This window comes from Monodon monoceros, unplaced genomic scaffold (assembly GCF_005190385.1).
Source record: "Monodon monoceros isolate NGI ecotype Baffin Bay Population unplaced genomic scaffold, NGI_Narwhal_1 Super_Scaffold_3, whole genome shotgun sequence".
Classification (NCBI taxonomy): domain Eukaryota; kingdom Metazoa; phylum Chordata; class Mammalia; order Artiodactyla; family Monodontidae; genus Monodon; species Monodon monoceros.
The window spans coordinates 79161783-79178028 of NW_021703780.1; the positions used below are offsets into that span (position 1 = coordinate 79161783).

The 16246-nt window shown below is 51.7% G+C and overlaps 1 protein-coding gene across 3 annotated transcripts in view; it reads right to left on the bottom strand.

Annotated features, from left to right (window-relative positions):
* The window catches only part of LRIG1 (leucine rich repeats and immunoglobulin like domains 1), a 122850-nt gene that overhangs the window by 29007 nt on the left and 77597 nt on the right, over positions 1–16246 (bottom strand). For all 3 annotated transcript variants that reach the window (XM_029242208.1, XM_029242207.1, XM_029242206.1), the window contains exons 4-7: positions 9486–9623; positions 7066–7209; positions 5426–5569; positions 2443–2586 (exon numbers count right to left, since the gene is read on the bottom strand). In XM_029242208.1, coding sequence (XP_029098041.1) covers positions 2443–2586; positions 5426–5569; positions 7066–7209; positions 9486–9623 — 570 coding nt within the window. The remainder of the gene's footprint in view (positions 1–2442; positions 2587–5425; positions 5570–7065; positions 7210–9485; positions 9624–16246) is intronic.

A 16246-nucleotide genomic window follows, 5' to 3' on the forward strand; every position in this document is an offset into this window, starting at 1 on the left:
GGGGGGGGGGGGGGGGGGGGGGGGGGGGGGGGGGGGGGGGGGGGGAGCACCAGAGTCTCCCATCCGGGCTACCTTGCCCTCACCCAAGCCAGCCTCTTAGCACGATCCCCCTACCGTAAGTAAGGAACACACCTCCAATCACACACCTTCCCTGAGCATCAGAATCAATCTTTCTTTCCTCCCAGCACAGTCCCTGCGTCTCTGACATAGCCCTGGGTTGGTTACTTAGCATATTAGTCATCTATCCTCAAAAAATGGAATCTCTGGGCTGGGGCAGGAGGAAGGAAAATAAATTCGGAGAAGATCAGCAAGTTTTTAAAGGTAGCAGGGAGTGACAGTTTTTGTCTCCTGGAAAAATAAGTCATGGTGCCTGTCAGTTGCAGAGACCTGGCAGGAGATCAAAATTACATCCTCACCTGCAATTAAAGAATTTAGTTTAAAGGAGGGGCGGGACACACACGTGGAAAGCAACTCTAAATCTGGCTCCAAGGTTACCTGGGTGTCGGGCAAAATGCTAGGCTGGTCAGGGGACACTCCCGTGACCTTCTCTGCCCCTTTGGAAGGGCACAGAAAGCAGCCGGAGGGGGCACAGGGAGTGTGCCCCTCACCGCTGCCTCAGCACCAGGGCGCACACGCCCTCTGCGATTCAGAGCCTGTGCAAGTACGGGGCCCCCGGGGGCTGAGAAGACCTCCCCCGCTTCCCTGTGGCCCCCAGGCCTGGACAGCGGAAAACCACGGGTCCTGGGAGTTCCCTAGCGGGGTCAGGGCCTGACGGAAGAGTCTTTCAGAAGCCATCCCATTCCACATGAGAATACCGTGCAGGTGCACTGCCTGGAAGGGTCAGGAAGCTAAACCCAAAGGGTTAACACACACACACACACACACACACACACACACACACACACACACACAATCCAAGGAAAGCCAGCCACAGGAAAGAGGTGGGACTATTGATTTCTGCATTAGGTAATGATGGACTCACTGAAATATAAACTCCAGGTCAGAGTGGGGTGGGTGGGGAAGGGAGGGGGGGAAGAAGGAGGGGAGCTGGTGGAGGGGAAGAACGTGGACAAATAGATAAAAACACTAGCTGCAAGACTCAGCACTAGGTTTAAACATCCCCTTAAGTTTGCCTGCTGAGGGCAAGAGACAGACAAGAAAGACAGGCTTGGCACTTGTAATGATTCACCTCAGTGGGTGAGTCTTTCCCTACAGTCAAGCCTAGAAAAAAGAAAACCCACCCAAACTGTCTTAAAAAAAAAAGAAAGAAATATACTGGACTACACCAGAATCGAACAACCTTGAACATATTAAGTTGAGATGAAAACCATGTTGAGGAGCTACTTTTTTTCCTCCAAAAACCCCAATCTTCTAGACGTGGGATTAAAACAAAGGGACATGACTGTGTCCACCAAGTCCCAGGAAATGCTGCTTTCATGATCAATGACCCACCAGGACATGGCAGGATAGCCCAGGCCCCAGCCCCTCCCCACCCAGGAGAGAGCCTGTCACTGCGGGTGTCAGGGACCCTGGGTGCCAGCTCAGGGGTTCCGAGTCCCAGCCTGGAGCCCTGTGGGGGAAATCTCTTTACGTGAAGTATAAGCACACATTCCCGTCTGCACGGGAGCCTCGCCACCAGGCCAAGGGACCCAAAGCTGGGGAGGGGAAGGAGCCAGGTGCCTGGGCCACTTGTCAGGGGAAGGACGACAGAAACCACATGACAGAAACTACATGCACGTAGAAATTCTCCCAGTGTCAGTGTGTCGCCGTCCCTCGGGTTCACTGTCCTTTCTGTGTTTGAGCCCCAATACAGGCACACCTCGTTTTAGTGCGCTTTGCTATGTTGCGCTTTGTAGGTATTGCTTTTTTTTTTTACCAAATTGAAGGTTTTGGCAACCCTGTGTATTCAGATGATGGACAGCATTTTCTAGCAATGACGTAGTTTTTAATTAAGATCTGTACATCATTTTTTAAGACATAATGCTGCTACACACTTAACAGGCTACAGTATAGCATAAAGATACTTTTCTATGCACTGGGAAGCCAAAACGTGTGTGACTTGCTTTACTGAGGGGGTCTGGAACCGAACATGCAGTATCGCCGAGGCCTGCCCGGAGCCCCTCTCGTGAGAGAAGCACGTGTTACGTGGTGGAGCCATTCGTAGACAGAGGCTCTCAGAACAGCCACCCTTTGACAGCAGCCCCTGCTAATGTGAAGTGGGGCAGAGTAGAGATGAGCTGGGCCCCAGTGGCTGCGATCCGCGGGGCTTCGGGGTCCCGTTCCGGGCCTGCCTGCTGGGGGCTCTTTCCTCCCTCCGCAACAGGCCCCCGAACTCCCAAGCCCGCCGTGCCGTGGGATGCGCGGCCCAGAGTTCCCCGGGCTCTGGAGGAGCCACCTCCGGGCCGTGTCCATAAAGCACCTGCGGAGCCAGGAGACACTCACAGCTCATGCAGCTTTTGGCAGAAGCTCCAGCCGTCACGGTGGATCCGGGAGATGGCGTTGTTGCCAAGGTGGAGCTGGTGCAGGGCCGTGAGGCCGTAGAGTGAGCCGCTATTCACCTCCGCCAGGCTGTTGTACTCCAGGTGCCTGCAACGGCGGCCACGCGCGCGGGGTGAGCGTGGGCCCCCGGGGGCTCATGCACCTACCCAACCCACGGCGAAGGGGCGGCTCCCTGGCATCACCCAGGATCCGACAGCACTGCTGGGGAGATTGGTGAGGGGGTGTGTGCACCTACACGTGTGTGTGCACACCTGTCTGGGGGGCAGGAGAAGACACTCAAAGCAACGCAGATGGCGGTGAGGACCCAGGCCGACTGAGAGAGCTCAGAGGCCAAGGGGAAGCTCCGAGAAGCAACCTTATCAGCCGAGTAACAAGCGAACCAGCACACACACGGGCACAGGAGCTCCGAGCAGAAGGCAAAGCCCACTCCAGGAAGAGAAAGAAGAGAGATGAGGAGGAAGCTCTCCTCATGATCCCCATCTTGCAGATGAGAAGACTGAGGCTGGGAAAAGCTAGGGAACCTGCCTAACACTCATTCCCAGCTCAGCCAGAATTCAAACCCGGGCCTCGCTAACCAAGCCTGGGCTCTGGATCACTGCGCCAAGAAACGCGGTTTGAGCTCTGGGGTCAAACTACTGGGATTTAATTCTCAATTCTGCCACCTGGCTGGTTGAAGGAGCCTGAACAACCATAAAGCAGAGATACCCAAGAAGTATCGACTCCATAGGGCTGTGCTGAGAAGGAAGAGAACGCAGGTCAGCGACTCAGCATCGTGCTGAGAACTGAGCTCCTGCTAAATTAAGTAGGGACGTTACTACCATCCTGCTTCTCGACGCCGCACAGCCCGGCCACAGACAACTCCGCCCCGTGGGACTGGCCTCTTGAACAGAAGCTACTACTTCAAATGCTGCTCCACGTTCAGTATTACAAGGGCTTCAGGCAACCAGGTTTCACTTTTATCCATCGTCCTTTTTCTGCCTCTGCTCAAAAGGTTAGCCCTTAATTTATAAATAACCTCTAAGGCAACTCTTTCTTCACTCCCCAATTGGTATGAATTTGTTCACCGTAAAACCCAAATGTCATGTGCTAAGGACTCCATGTTCTTCTGAGAATTCTGACTCCCGGCCCTCCCAGCTCACGACCACCTGGGCTCCAAAGTCCAAAATGACAGTTTTAAGAATGTCAAGGAGAAGCGTGCTCGAATATGTAAAAACGGAGGCAGAGCCACGCAAAGGTGAACAACGAAGAGAGGGAAAAGCAAAACAGCAGTGTTAAGGATGTCATTTTACAAAGTGTGTGTGTGTGTGTGTGTGCGCGCGCGTGCGCGTGGTATGTGTGTGTGTGACGGTGTGCAAATCGAGAGATGCTCCTGATAATGAGGACGGCTCAGAGGGTTGATGGAACTGGACCTGGAGTTTTTGTTTTTTGTATCAGTTGCAAAGATAACTGATAAAAGGCATAAACGGAGTGATGAAACTTGTAGAGAATGGAAGGGCATGGGGGTGTCCTCAGCAAGATAAATCGTCGACCATAAAGCAAGAAATCTCACGGTGACACATCAAGATAGTGGTATAAGTGTATAAACTTGGAAGTTACCACTACAAATAGAAAACCCCAAAAAGAGAATGATTGGAAGTGACTGCTTGCCTCATGGGGGTGGAACTGGGGGAAAGAGAGAATGACAGCTGGGGTTGGTGGGGGGCAACAACTACTTTTCTTTACAATTTGATTTTGCTCAACTATGAGTAAACGTTTCTTTTGATTAAAAATAAATAAATGTAAATGTTGAAAAGCTGAAGCTTGGTAACTGCCTCGTCTGCCCTTCTCCGGATGCTTTTCCATCCCTCCACAGGCAGGCAAGCCCCGTGACTGTCCACATCTGGCTGGAGCGAGCGCTCCCTCGATAAAAGTGGAACATCTGCAGCGAGTGGCTTGATTAGTTCACAGAACATAAATAAATCTCTCAGGATGAACTATACATTTTTGGCCCACCTGCACATCAAGAAAGACGGTCAAACCCAAAGTGAGGAGAGAGGGAACTTCCTATGGCGTGCGGGAGACAGGAGAGGATGTGGGAAGGGAGCCCACTGTCCGCCAAGGCGGCAGGGTGGGGGTCTAATAGGGAAGAACAAATCTGACTCCATGTCAGATGCCTCTTTTACTTTAACCTTCGCCTTCTATTGCTTTTGCTTCCAGTTAAGAATCTTGCCTGTAGCGTGAAATATACGGGGTAGCCCATTTTCAAGGCTCTGACCTTTAAAGGTGTTAACACTTTTCTATTCACATAGAGATAAAAAGTTGCCGATAAAGGTGTTAAAACTTTTGTATTCACATAGAGATAAAAAGTTGCAGAACAGCGACTAACATTTGTCTGGTTGGAGGTTTACAGGAACATCGGGACCTGACCTACACCGTCAGCTGCAAGGACAAAGGATTCCTACACCAAGAAGTCTGCAACAACCAGCCACGCCCCTGCCTCACCTGGCCTTTAAAAATGCTTTGCTGAAACCCTCCGGGGAGTTTGGGGTTTTGGGGGCACGAGCCATCCGTCTCCTTGCAGGGCCCCGCAATAAACCTTTCTCTGCTCCAAACTCCGACGTTTTGGTATTGTTTGGCCTCACTGTGCGTCGGGCAGGTGCACTTGTGCTGGGTTAACAAGGGGAGGGGAAACGGGGAGGGGAAGCGGCCCCAGCAAAACAGCCCCTCTTCCAACCTCACGAACCAACTCGCTTCAACTGAATCCAATGAAACTCCCCCCAAGAGATTTTCTTAACCTGCAAGAAAAACACCCTGAGGTTTGGCGAAGTCCCCAAAGACACTGAGTGGCGCCCAGCTGAAGTCCCAAAGAGCAGGGGCTGGGTCCGGCCGAGGTCCTAAGTGGTCCCTCAGTGCCTGCAAGAATCCCCGGCGCCTGGCCCGCACTCACAGCGCCTGCATCCTGGCCAGACCCCAGAAGGCGCCGTCCGTCAGCCTGCTGATGTTGTTTCGCTGGAGCCTCAGCACCTCCAAACTGTCGAGCCCTTGGAACGTCAGGCCCTCGATGAGCCGAATCCGATTCCGATGGAGGTCCCTAAAGAGACGAAGCCAGCGGTTCAGAGCGTCCCCCACCCACGGCCCCGCCTACAACCATCGCCACGCGGTCCCCAGAGACAATCCCGGGAAGCCGAGACGTACCACAGACGTGCACGCCCACGTGCATGCAGACGCTGACGGGCCATTGCTAACTGGTGAAAGGGGGGCCCAGAGCTCCCAGAAGCCGGTCCCACCGCACCCCCGAATGAGCGAGTGCTCCCATTTCTTCCCCAAGCACCCATGACTCTGCAGTGAGAAGGGGCTATGACTCGGGAGGTGAACGTCTTAGGTGAGCTGTCTCTCAACTCAGCAGCAGAGACCCACACCAGATGCCTCAACCCAGGAAAAATCTAACCAACGGGTATCAAACGGCAACGACATTTCCCACCGAGGCACTACTCAGGTCTCTACTGGTGGAGAGAAGTGACTGCCCTCAGGGGCGGGCATCTGGGCGCACTGCGAAGCGTACACACGGGCTTCTAACCCCCGTGTGCTGAAGCCTCACTGAGCCAAAAGATCTCAGGAATCTGGGTGAACTGGCTCCATCGGTAACACTCAAGGAAGGGAGAGCACAGCCTGACCAGAAAGCCCCTGGATTTCCCCAAATACTTCTGCAGTGTCTCATGACCCACATACGGCCCTGAGCATCCAGAGAGCTTCTCCAGCATCGGAGAGGGCATGGCCGGGCCCCGCCGCCCAGGTGTGTCGGAGCGGCGGGAGGGAGCAGGGCGGGGCACACCCCGTCTGGCCGCCAAACCTGGCCGTGAACACTTGTGTTGTTCTGCTTAAACCAAACATCGATTATCAGCTTGTTTTCCTGAGGTAGCACTCTTCTGATACAAAAAAACGACACCGGCGAACAAAACAACCAGGGGACAAACAGTCCATCCGGTTCTGGTAAATAGAGGTTCTCTTGACTCCAAACCCTGGGCCATTCTAGGAGGGCACTCAGCCGTGCTGGTCAGAAAAGTAAACGATTACACCCTTGCATTTAAACAAAAGTCAATTAACTACCTTATGAGATTAAGGAGATGAAGATGGTGACCCATCTCCTGCTTCCTACCTCTGGCTACACTGACTTCCTCTCAAACTGCCCGAGCAGTGCCGGACTCTGTGATGTCCACAGTACAGATTATCCGGGTGCCTTAAAAAAACACAAAGACCTCGGAGATAAATAAGGAACCCCACGCCCACAGTCTAAGCGTTAGCCAGGATCGGCTAGGCGGCAGGATTCCTCACTGCATTTTGGAAAGTGCCGATGAGGACAGGCATGTACATCCTCGGTGGATCTTTCCTCGGCAACCTGGGGCAGCCCGCGGGCACCAGACCCAGCTTCTCATTTGCGTCTATTAGGCTCTGCATCCACGGTAGTTGATGCACAGCCTGACCGAGGGGCAGCGGGGAAGCGGGTGCACTTGCATCGAGGTCCTGGGGGAAATTTGGCCTCCGTGAAGTGTGGCTAAGCTTAATTAAAGTGCAGGTCTCTGTACTCACAGTTGTGTCAGCCGGGGTAACTTGAATGCTTTCACAGGAAGCTGGGTGATCCTGTTTTTGCTCAGCCGAAGCGTTAGCAGCGACCGTGACAGACCGTCAAATGCTCCCGACTCCAGGGTGCTGATCCGGTTGCTCGCCAGGTTGCTGGAATGATTCATGAGAGAAAATGCGGTGGTCAGTGGGAGGCCTTCCTCATCCTGTTACCGACACCAGACCTGCCTGAGTTAGGAAAATGAGCTAAAACACACCCAGAAGGATGGGTTTCCAACGAGACATCTGTCGTCCCGAGGCTGCAAAGCTCACCTCTACTCCCAGACTCGGGTGTCAGGATCATCCTTGTCAGGCTCGACAGAAGCCCTGTTTGAGCCCAGAGCTCGCTCTGCTCGTGGTCGGAGGGGTTTACCCCAGGAGGGTGGGAGGGAAGTCAGTTACCTCCACCCCAGCCATCCTCGCACCCCAGCTGGGCCGCTGCAGGAGTCCCTCGCACCCACTACCTAAGAGTTAGGGTTCAAGGTCGGTGAGGAGAGCCTTAGGCAGCAGAAAGTCCACTGCGAAGCAAGGTCAGAGTGGATGTCATAATTTGGAGCAACAGCCTTTAATTTTGAAGTGGGTCTCATTGTATGACGTGTAAATGCGCATAAACCAATTCATTTAAATAATTTTAAATGTGTCGGAGAAACATTCTAGTTAGAGAGATCTGCATGAGTGGTTACCAGTGGGGAGAGGGGAGGGGAGAGGGGCGAGACAGAGGTAGGGGATTAAGAGGTACAAACTAGTAGGTATAAAATAAATAAGCTGCAAGGATATACTGTACATCACAGAATATACCCAATAGTTTATAACAACTATAAATGGACTATAATCTATAAAAATTCTGAATCACTAGGCTGTACACCTGAAACTTATATAATACTATAAAATCAACTGCATCTCAATGAAAAAAAATTGTTTTAAGGGGTCTGCGTGGAATCCCTTTAAAAAACAAGCAATAGTTGCATGGGATGTCCACCTACAGGATTACATGTGCAAGGGGCACCTCCCCTCAAAACGCAACGCACGGGGCAGCTAAGGTCTGTGCATTCTGTTGTATGTAAATTACATCAAGGAAGGGGAAAAAAGGAGAGAAAAGGGGGTAACAATTTGGTCTTTCCTATGAGAAGTTATCCCCAACACTTTTCCTTCTACCTTCCCTAGACCAATGGTGCTTTTTGTGGCTTAAGCAAAAGAGAAAAAAGACCAGAGAGCATTTTCTACATTGCAGAACGGAACGGAAGAAGGCATTCTTCGTCTCCATCAGGCAGCGGCCCAGGATGGGGCACATGAGGATTCTGTGCGAACGGAGCCGGACTGTTTGTTCTTAACACTCCAGATTAAAGAAGAAGAGTCTGTGCGATGAAGATATACCGGCCAGCATGGGCCAAAGTACAACATCCCCTGCTTTTAGGCAGAGAGAGAGAAGGTCACTGCAATGCAGTTTAGCAGTGGTGGTTTCTCTGTCCCAAACGAGTCAGTGCCAGGTGGCAGCCGGACACCTTTCAAAAGCCCTCACTGAGGGCTGAGCACTGCCACATCGGCCGAAGGATTAGCCAAGGCCTCCTTTTTCCAACTCTGGCGTTTTCACGCAGCCTAAGAAAGAAACCGCTCCTCTCCTCGGGGATCTCAAAAAATCTGTTTGCCTGGCCTTGGTCTCTGAGCACACGGGTCACAACGACCCCTAAAACCAGCCTCACGAACAACCCTCCAAAGCGCTCACTAATAATGCAGGGGATGGGGACTCACCTGTCACCTGAACGTGCCTTTTTAGCCTGAGTTTTCAGTTTCTTCCCCAAAGCAACATTTTCCTACCAATAAGCGGTGGGTTAAACAGGCTTTGACTGTTTTTCTTCTGTCTGCCAACTGGCGGGGTGTGAGATGGGGCAGTAGGATGGGCGGAAGAGAAACAGACCGACCGAGAAGGTCAAGAGAACTCAGAGGATGCACGAGCACTGGCTGGTTGAGCCTCTACAGAGAGGTTTCGCTCCGATGTCACTCATCTAACTACCCCCAAACCTTTGTTCTAAGCTTTCGTGGGAGGCAGCCCAGTGAAGGAGAAAGCAAACAGGCTTTGTGGTCAACACAGCCACGTATTTCAGGCCTACAGTCTGCTCTTAAATGGTCAGTCTGTTAGGCTACTTAACATCTCCCCGCCTCAGGCTTCCAGCCACCTCTACAGCCAGAATAACGCTGCTGTACTTGGAGATGATCTATGAATGGGCTAACAGAGGACTACAGACCTGGGTCTCCTGCCCCCTGCCCTGCTACGGGAAGACAAGGGAGGTGTGTGCCCATCCCACTGACTCAGCCGGGCCACGGTGGAGGAGAGGAGGGAACGTCCACCTGCGTCCAGACCTGGGGGCTGCCGGCAGACCCAAGGCACTTACAGCTCCTTTATGGGCAGCCCGTGCGGGAAGCAGGTGCTCCGGATCTCTGTGATGTTGTTGGAGCTTAGATCCAGCACTTCCAAGGAAACGTAAGCCTTCAGCTGACTCCCTTCCACGCTGCGGATCCTATTGTGTTGCCTAAGACACACAAAGGAAGGTGAGTCCAGCATGTCATTTTGCAAAGAAACTATTTTCCTTAACACTTCTTCCAGACATTTTTTTCCCTAGCTGCTTTGCAACTTCAGAAAATTACAAACGCTATGACACTCCCTTTTTATTTTATTATTATTTGGCCGCGTCGGGTCTTAGTTGTGGCACACTTAAACGACATCTCCCATCCCTCTTTCCACCAAGTTCTTACCCGCAGACTGGGAGCTAGACAGAATGTCGAATTCTTTGTCTGTGACAAGTTTGTCTGCCCAAGTTCTAAGCCAGGCTACTCTCCCCAAGGACAGGAACACAGGGGTGATATTTCGGACGTGTGGAGAGCCGCCTGGCATGAACAGCACTCAGATCTTACTGGTACACCTTCCCACAAAGGATGTGCCCAGTGCAACCAGCCAGCTCCTGATGTGGCTCGCATCTAGAATCTTCAGAACCTAGTCCAACCCCATCACTTACAAGAATGCAGGCACCAGAGCCCAGAGTTCAGATTAATCCAACTGAGCGCATCATCACATACCTCACATTTTACCAACACCTGCCATGTACCAGGCGGGGCGACAGGCACAAGGGATGAAAAAAAGATTGCAAAATCCTGACAACCTAACAAGGGACACGGGAACTCAGTGCTGGGTCTAACTGGAACCGAATCCCCTGCACCTCCAACTCCGCACTCTTGATAGCTCTGTTCCTCAGTTTCCTCATCTGGAAGATGGGGCCACACCCTTTACTTCAAGGATATGGATGATCCCACCTGAACCACACTGCTGTGTCTCGCAGATGTTCACGTAAGTGTTCAGTGTTTATCTCCCTCCAAGACTTACTTGTCCCTTAACCCTCTTTCTAAAAAATCCCGCAGTCTAACCCGCCAACCGGTATTTATTAATCAGGAGAAATTCGACAGATGCTAACCAAGGCTGGAGAGAGCAGGTGGCCCCCATGTGGGTTTCGCTCTGCCTGGCAGATTCAAACCACCGCGGCCCCGATCCCAATACTCAGATATTTCAGAATCTGTGGAGTGGTAGCGCTGGGCCTCCGGGCTCCAGCCTTTCACTCAGGCCAGTTTCTGAGTAAACAGTATCGGGGTCTCCAGCCAATCAAAGCATTCTTGAACACGATACAAGTGAGCCAGGCGTCGCTAACCAAGTGGCATCTCTCTTAAACAAACACTTGACCAAATCGTTTCCAACAGGCATAAACAAGGCCCTCTTTCCCAGAAGCTCTGGGGCTTCTCGCCGACGCCTTTGTTTTCTTCCCCTCTCTCCCAGGCCCTGAACCCAAAAATCCATTTACAAGGGTACAGCTCCTTTACACACAGCAAAGTCACGCCAGAATGAGAGGCCCCTTTTGCCTCCATGTGCCTCACCCCCCAAACTACTTCCTTTGAGTTCTTTATTAAGTTCTTAATAAAGATAGTCTCTTCAGTTTTCTGACTCGAAGAGAAAAAGAAAAAGAGAATAGAAAAGAAGACCTTTATTATGTAAAGTATGGGAAAAAAGAACAAGAAATAAAGGGAGTAGAGCTGAGCCTCATCCAGGAACTCTGAATGCAGTACCAGGGAGCTGGGAAAAGAAGGTCTGAGGAAAGAAGGGAAGGGGCGCCGCTGGCCCCAAGTCGCACAAAGAGGGACCATACACAGTCCAAGGGACCACGGGACAGCTGCGAGCCCCCGCCCACTTCTCCCACTGCCCCTCCACCCCGTCCTCTCCTCTGGCTCTTTCATCTTACACCTTCCTTCTTTTTTCTCGTCTGTGTATTTATGCACTGAATCAAACATGTTCTGGGCCCCTGCTCTGTGCCAGGCCCAGGCTGGAGGAAGGATGCTGTGATGAAGACGGGTCTCTTTCATACACTGGAAAGAGGTCCCTGTTGAGCAGAAGAGGCAGCCATGGAGATGAGAATCAACGGAGCGTGGGAGCGAGGACGGATGAGACCTGCCGGGAGGGAGGGCGGAGCTGGGGAGGATTCTGCCGGAAGAGGCTGCCGGGGCCAGCTCCAGAGGGTGGGATGTGCGTGCTGGCAGGAGACGGGCCGGGCAGAGGCAGGGGGACCACATCAGGCAAGCCCTCGCAGATGCCCTGAGGAGTAGGGCATCCATGTCCCAGGGGACCAGGTGAGAGGTGGCGGCAACAGAGAGACAGACACAAGAGATGAAGAAGAGAGGGGTCCACAGGACCTGGAGATGCCAGATGGGGGTGCAGAGAATGGTGATCCTAAATTTTCTAGTTCAGAAATGCTAAGGTAACCAGGCGACTGGCTACACCTTCCATCCTTGCCCTTACGGCCTATTCTCAAGCCAGCAGCCGTAGAGATGCTGTCAGGGCGTCTCACAGAATGGGAGAAAACGTCTGCGAGTCACCTATCTGATGAGGAGTGAACAGCTGTAAGACACAGGAACTGCAACCCAACAGCAGCAACACGAAAAACCCAAACGACTCAATCAAAAACTGTGCAAAGGGCTTGAACAGACATTTCTTCAAAGAAGATAAATGGCGAATGAGCACGTGAAAAGACGCTCAACTTCACTGAGCGTTAGGGAAATGCAATGAGATAGCACCTCACGCCCACAGCATGGCTACTATTAAAAAAAAAAACTCCGGAATGGTATGTGGGGCAGAGGATGTGGAGAAACTGGAATCCTGGCGCAGCTGCTAAAGAAAACGGTGCGGTAGTTCTTCGAAAAATTAGGCACAGAATTATCAGCGTGTGACCCAGCAATCTACTTCTGGGTGTTCATCCAAAAGAAATGAAAGCAGATCTCAAAGAGTTATTTGTACACCCATGTTTATAGCAGCATTATTCACAGTAGCCAAAAGGTGAAGCAACCCAATGGATGGATGGATGGATGGATGGACGGACGGACGGACAAACATGACAGGTGTACACATACAAAGCACTATCATTCAGCCTTAGAAAGGAAGTTCTGACACATGCTATTAACACGGATGAATCTTGAGGACACTGCGTTAAATGAAAATACCCTATGACTCCACTTCCATGAGTACCTAGAGTAGTCAAATTCATTGAGACAGAACGTAGAGCAGTGGTTGCCAGGGGCTGGGGGGAGGGGGAGCGGGGAGTTGTTTAATAAGTTTGGAGTTTTCATTTTCCAAGATGGAGAAAGCTCTGGAAATAGATTACACAACACGAGCGTACTTAACACTACCGAACTGTATACTTAAAAAATGATTAAGATGGTAAATTTCATGTAATGTGTACTTTACTACAACTTAAAAACAAAACAAAGCAAAAATCAGCCAGTTCACAGGACTTGTTTGCCTAAAACTCAAATGATGGCTTTCCTGTCTCACTCAGGACGAATTCCTTACGATAGCCTCCGAGGCCCACGTGGTCTGCCGCGCACTTGCCTTGCTGCTTCACTTCCTACTCTTCCGCCTTGTACTCTGCCCCACACACTGGCCCTCAGACACGGCAGGCAGACTCCTGACTCACGACCTTTGCAGTTGCCTTTCCCATTGCTTGGAATGAATGCTCTTCCCCCAGAGATCCACAGGTCCCATGCCCTTACTTCCTTCCCATCTTTTTTCACATGTCACCTTCTCAATGAGGGGTCCCTGGCCACAGTCTCTAAAACTACAAGCCTCCCCCCCCCCACCATTTCCCCCTCCTCCCTCCCCCACACCACTCTCACACTTTCCACTCTCTTGCCTGCTTTATTGCTCTCAGTATTTTTTAATTATCATCTAATACGTCCAGTATTTTGCTTATTTCTACCTTAACATCTTCTCTCCCACCAGGATGTGGCTCCATGAAGGCAGAGACGTTTGTTTGTTTTGACCACTACTGTGCCTCCAACCACTGGAATAGGGTGCGGCACATAGTAGGTCCTCAATAAATAACTGTTAAAGGAATCACAGAGAATACAGGTTGAATTCAGAAAGGCTCAGACACAGACTTGGGACTCACCTACATTTAAGCAGAAGAAAGCCCAGGCAGGCAGATGAGTGTAATCAGGAAGCAGGAAGGAAAGAGTTTGCCAACTGCCCCGTGGCAGCACTGCTCAGACAAATGACCCAGCCCACAGTGGCTTCAGAGCTTCTTGGGGCTCAAAGAATGCACATCATCTTCTCTCCCCAGGTCTGGTCTCTCTGCTCTAGACTCTAGCCCAGCACCCCGATCAAACTCTTCCTGAATTCCTCCTATTCAGGAAAGCTGACCACACAGCTCTATCTCCCTTCTCTCACTAGAGCAAGAATCACACCTTGTTAGATGTCTCTGTGGACCCTGGCAATTCCACCCAAGGCCATGAGTTCTTCACGGGCTGGAACATGGCATGGCATTGAAGAACATGGCCCTGCCTGAGTTCAAATCCCCATTATACCACTTACAGGTGTGAACCGCTGTAAAGGTGGTGTGAAGTTCCCAGGCCCTGTGGGCTGATGTGACCTGACATGAAGCAGGTACTCAATAAAATGAGTTCGTGTTTTTATTAGCCATATCTGTACCCTCAGAGCGATGCTCAGGACCTAGTTTGCAGCGGGGGCTCTGGAAAAAGAAGGAATGAATGGTTCCTAGTCCTGCCCGACGCTTCAGTGCAAACAGGCAGGCCTGACTCCTTGGGAACAAAGGGCTGGCTCAGAGTCTCACTCTTAGCTTCATGCGTGAGACGAGGCTGCTCCAGCTGGAGAGGGTCAAAAACCCCACCACTGAGAGGCTGGGCTACTTCGGGAGCTGTGCTTCAAATTAAATCCCAGATTGAAGCTTCTGCAGGATTCAGGGGGCCTAGAGATCTGGTGGGTCCCCAACCAGCTGGATTACATCCTCCTCCTCGCTCCTGTAGCATGTGGGACTCGGGCCCACACCCCTGACCCCAGCCCACCAAACCCTACCCCACCAGGGACATCCCCTCCGGACACCTGTCCATCAAGGTTCAAAGACCCAGTATTCAGGAAAGCCTCCCTCCCCCTCCTTGAGAGGTGTCCCACTTTCATAAAACTCTCCATGTTTTAATGCCACGTGCAACACGAGCGGTTATGTCACTCCTATAATGTTAACTAACTGTCCAGTTTTCAAGGCCCCCGTTCATCTTTATAACCTCTGAATCCTTGTCCAAGTTCTTTTTAACAACAGCCGACCAATTACCGAACACACCTCTAGGTAGCAGGCCCTGGGTGAAGGCTCCGTGAAAAGACACAGCAACCTCAGGAGGAAGGTACTATTATCATCTTTACAGCTGAAGACACTGGGGCTCAGAGCTCTGCTGGGCTTCAGCCACGGTCACACAACTGGGACACGAAGAGGAGCCAGCGTGCAAGCCCAGGGGAGCGGGACCCCCCAGCCCATCCGAGAGGCTCTCCAGGCGGAATTTTAGGTGCACTGCCCCAGATTCAATCCGTAAGCCTTCAGCAGAGCTTGGCTACATGTGAATGCCGGCTGGCTATTCCCGGGTCAGCTCACACTGGTCTGTGTCATTGGCCTCAGCCAGGCCGGCTTTTGTACCAGCCTCCCAGAGTCCTGCGTGAGCGACAAGTCTGCAGAGAGCTGTGGAGGGCCACGCTGAGCAAATAAGGCGGACGAAGCTCTGGCTCACAGTGATGGATGCTCTGGGTGGAAAGAAGAGAACAGTGCAGGACAAGCTGCAAAGGGAGGCCCTTAGGGCTAGAAAACAAGAGTGAGGAGAGGGCAGGGGAGAAGACAGTGTTAGAGGAGTACTTCTAACTGGTCTCATCCAGGGAGCAGCCCAGCCCTTTCTCTGCCACCAAACAGAATCAGAACAACTCTGTGCTGACAGGGACTGGGGGGAGGGGTGGTGGCCAGATCGTGCAGCCTGTGCCTCCACCCCGGGTCGGTGTAGCCCTCAGGCTGTCCTCTGGGGTGCGGAAACTGTAATACGGCAGAAGTCTATTAAACCAACACCTGTTAAAGGCTTCACAAATAAAATCCGGCTTCAAAGGCAGACAGCGGGATAGATAAGCTCTCTCCACTGGGCTACATTTTCAGAGTCGTTGTTAAATTAGACAGTAAAACACCCGGAGGCATTTGAAACCAACACTGAAAGCTTTTCATCGTAAGTGACTGTTCCACTGTGGTTCTGTACACTGGGGTTTAGAAGGTAGTGCCGTTAGTGGTGGAAAAGATCTCGTGTCACAGATAACAGCCAGGAAGAAAGGGCGAGGGGATCAAAGGAAGCAGCGGCAGGTGGATTACAGCTGGTTGCTGAAATTATGCACCTACTGTCTACACCAGGGGTCAGCAATGGATTCTATAGTGGGCCAGATTTTAAATATTTTAGGCTCTGTGGGTCATTCGGCCTCTGTCATGACAACTCAACCCTGAAGGTGGGGTGTACAAGTAGCTGCAGACAATATGTGAGCCGAGTGTGCCTGTACTCCAATAAAACTTTCTTTACCATAGCAAGCTGTGAGCCAGATCTGGCCCCTGGTCTACAACACAGAGCAACCGGTTTGGATTTCTGGGAGGCAGGGACCCAGATTCTAATTCTCGCTCTGATGCAGCTTTCCAACTGTGTGTGAATCACTCTTTTTGAATCTCGTTTAACCACCTGCAAAATGGGGCTAAACACCTCTCTGCAGCAGAGAGAACCCTCCCATGCTCCCTCCAAAACCCAGGTCAGACAT